The 2,972-nt window shown below is 67.1% G+C and overlaps 1 protein-coding gene across 1 annotated transcript in view; it reads right to left on the bottom strand.

Moving 5' to 3' along the window:
- Window positions 1-2,972, bottom strand: part of AGXT (alanine--glyoxylate aminotransferase) — a 13,911-nt gene that overhangs the window by 4,500 nt on the left and 6,439 nt on the right. The window contains exons 7-9 of the mRNA XM_007469948.1: window positions 2,396-2,491; window positions 1,657-1,726; window positions 177-272 (exon numbers count right to left, since the gene is read on the bottom strand). Of these exons, the coding sequence (XP_007470010.1) occupies window positions 177-272; window positions 1,657-1,726; window positions 2,396-2,491 (262 nt within the window). The remainder of the gene's footprint in view (window positions 1-176; window positions 273-1,656; window positions 1,727-2,395; window positions 2,492-2,972) is intronic.

Below are 2,972 nucleotides of genomic sequence, written 5' to 3'. Positions count from 1 at the left end.
CAACTAAATGTCCCAAGATCCGGAGGCCAGGGATCTGTGACAATGACGAGTACTGCCCCCCCACCCCCAGGACCGCCCCTGCCCCCACCAGAACTGCCATATCCATAAAGGGGGCTGGACAGGAGCTCGCCCTCCCCCCACTGCCATGTGATGCCCTCTGCCCCTGCCCTCCTCACCGGATCCTTCACAAAGAGCTGCAGGCCCAGGTCCTGCAGGCGCCCGTGCAGGTACTCTGAGGCCTCGCGGTGCTGCTCCCAGCTCTTGTCCAGGCCCTGGGTGGGGAGAGGGCAGTGGGGTGGGCAGGGTAGGCTGGGGGCCCTCCTCGGTGGGCAGAGAGGGAGAAACTGGCGGGCATCCACCGGGGGGGCAACTTTGGCCGGGGGAGGGGCTCCTCTCCTGGCCTGGACCCTGAGCGCCTCGGGAGCCCCCTGGAGCCCCAGGTTTAGGGCCCTGACTCTGCCCCAGGGGCCGGGCCCGGGCTACTTCAGGGAGGTGGAAATAGTCTGGGTCTGGGAGGGGGACGTGGCGGCCCAGCCGGTTGTTGGATCCTCCAGGCCCCTGGGAGGGGTGGGGATGACCTGGCCAGAGGTGGGGGGCTGGCAGGGGGCAGAAAGGCTTCTGGGCTGCACACTGCCTCCTGCCCTCCCAGCCGCTGAGCCCACAGTCCCTACTCCACAGGGATCCAGCCTCTCCTGCCGGCACAGCTCACAGCCGTGGCCCAGTCCCCTGCCCTGCAAGCGTCAGCTCTGCCCCGCAAGCGTCAGCTCCCGGCCTCTCTCTCGGCTGCGCACGCCAGCCCGGTGCTGGTGACCACCCAGCCCATGGGACACCTCGAGTCTAGCCCAGCCCTGGGGCAGTGGCGATGTGAGTGGATGCAGGGGGTAAACGTGGCCAGCGCAGCACTGCAGCCTCGCTGGAGGCAGGCCTTGGCCCAGGTCTCTCCCGGCCTCTGGACCGGCAGCTGGCAGGGCCCCTGGGGGCCGTCCTGGGGCTGTGTTTCCTGGCCTGGGCCAGACTTGGCCTCTTGGGTCCCGAGAGTGTGGACCTTGCACTGGGCCAAGGCACCACCCTGGTCGTGGTCACACCCAGCTGTCCCCATGTGGCTCCTGCCCACACCCTGGAGCGGGTAGTGGCTGAGGGCACAGCCAAGCCTCCTGACGGTGGTCTCACTCCCCGCCCCCCCGCCCTCTGGCTCCACTTCTCGGCTGCCTGCCCTCTCTTCCTCCCACCTGGGCCCTCTGCTCAGCCAGGCCCACGCTGAGCGCTTCACTAAGAACCGAGGGCCTGGAAGGGGGTCCACACCTGCCCTTTCGCCGCATCTGCCCTCAGGGCTCTGTCCTCTGGGGCCTCTACCCTCAGCTGGCAGTCCCCTCAGCTGGCAGCCGGCTCTCCCCCCCCGGCCCCCCCCCCGCAACGCCTGCCCAGAGCCTATCCCCCTCCCCACTCAGGGCTACTCTCCAGCAAGGCCCCCAGCACCTCTTCCTTCCTGCGGGCCCCGCAACAAACCAACCAGCAGTTCTCCGAGTCTTAGCATCCCTCTCACCCCCTGCCCCCAATCAGCTTGAGGGAATCTCGGTGTGGGGGTGCCCAGCCGTTTGCCAGCCTCAGCACCTGCCGGGTCCCAGCTCCACGCTGCTCAGCTGCCCCTCCGCTCACCTGCTCTGCTAGATGGGCCAGGCTCTCTCTCAGGCTGTACAAGCTGATGACGGGGGTGGTGTGATGGTATCTGGAAGACAGGACGGGGTGGCCAGGTCACTGGGCGGGGCCAGGGCAGTGACTGTGTCTCTCCCAGCCCCAGCTGGCCCAGGCTCTCTGACGACGGGTCGGCCCCCACCCAGGGGAGTGCGATCCAGTTTGGGGGCTACAGACCTGCAGCCAGATCTGGGGAGAGCCTGGCTCAGAGCAGGGCACTGGCCGGGCTGCGGGGAGAGGCTGACTGGGCTGGAGACCAGGCGCTGGCTCCCACCTGTGGCCCCAGTGCCCCGCTGTGCCCGCTGCATAGGGCACAGTTCCTGGTGTCCCTGTCTACGTGTGTCACGTAAGGGGCCTCGGGTTAAGGTCGAAGCCACCTCACAGAGAGCCCGCCCCCTCCCTCTGAGAGATGGGTGAAGCAAGGCCCAGGATTGGGAAGATGTGTCAGGCCAGGTCCACAGTGCCTGCAGATGTGCTGGGACTTCTGGGAGGAGAGGCCCCAGGGAAAGGGGGGTGGGGACCACGCCTGGGGGGCCTGGGAGGAATGGGGGACCCTGTTGAGGGCATCGAAGGCCTGGCCCTGGTGAATCCCGGGGCTCCGGCTGGGGTGTGAGGGCATGAGGGCGGAGGCTCCCCTCCCTGAGCACTTCCCTCCCCTACCCACCCCCCCTTTCCTCCCCGCCCAGCCCCGCCCCCGTCTCACATCCGGGGCTTGTGGTCACAGCCCCAGAAGTTGGCGAGCCGCTTGACGTCCAGGTAGAAGGAGAAGGGCTTGGTCTTCCGAGCGTAGATCTTATTTCTGGGGAGGAGAAACGGCCTGAGTGGCCCCCTGTCCCCCGCTGCCCCGCAGTGAGCCAGACGGGTGGGGCGCCCAGGACCCCCGTGTCTGCACTCAGGCCCCTGGGGCCCAGCTGCGCCTCTGCCTCGAGGGCGTGTGCTTGTCACTCGGGCCGGGCTGATTCCCATGAAGTCACCCCAACTCATTGCTCAGGCCAGAGAAAGGGGGACCGGAGGGTCTGCTGCGTGATGAGTTCAAACACATAAGAATGGCAGAGGGGACCCTGCATGGGGAGAGCATCCTGGGAACTTGTGGGAAAACCCGGGGAATTTGAAGAATGCACTAGCCGAGGAGTCTCCAGACTCTGCTGTTCTAACCCACAGGCCCGGACTCGAGCTGCAACGCTTCCCGGCTCCAGGCAGCCCCGTTCACTGCACGCTGGCCCCACAAGCGCAGCTGGCGGGGGCCCATTCCTTAATACCTATCCTTGTTTACTACTGCT

The sequence above is a fragment of the Lipotes vexillifer genome, unplaced genomic scaffold (assembly GCF_000442215.2).
Source record: "Lipotes vexillifer unplaced genomic scaffold, Lipotes_vexillifer_v1.1 scaffold988, whole genome shotgun sequence".
NCBI lineage: Eukaryota > Metazoa > Chordata > Mammalia > Artiodactyla > Lipotidae > Lipotes > Lipotes vexillifer.
Note: the sequence above shows the minus strand (reverse complement) of the source record. Positions and strands in the feature narration are given on the sequence as shown.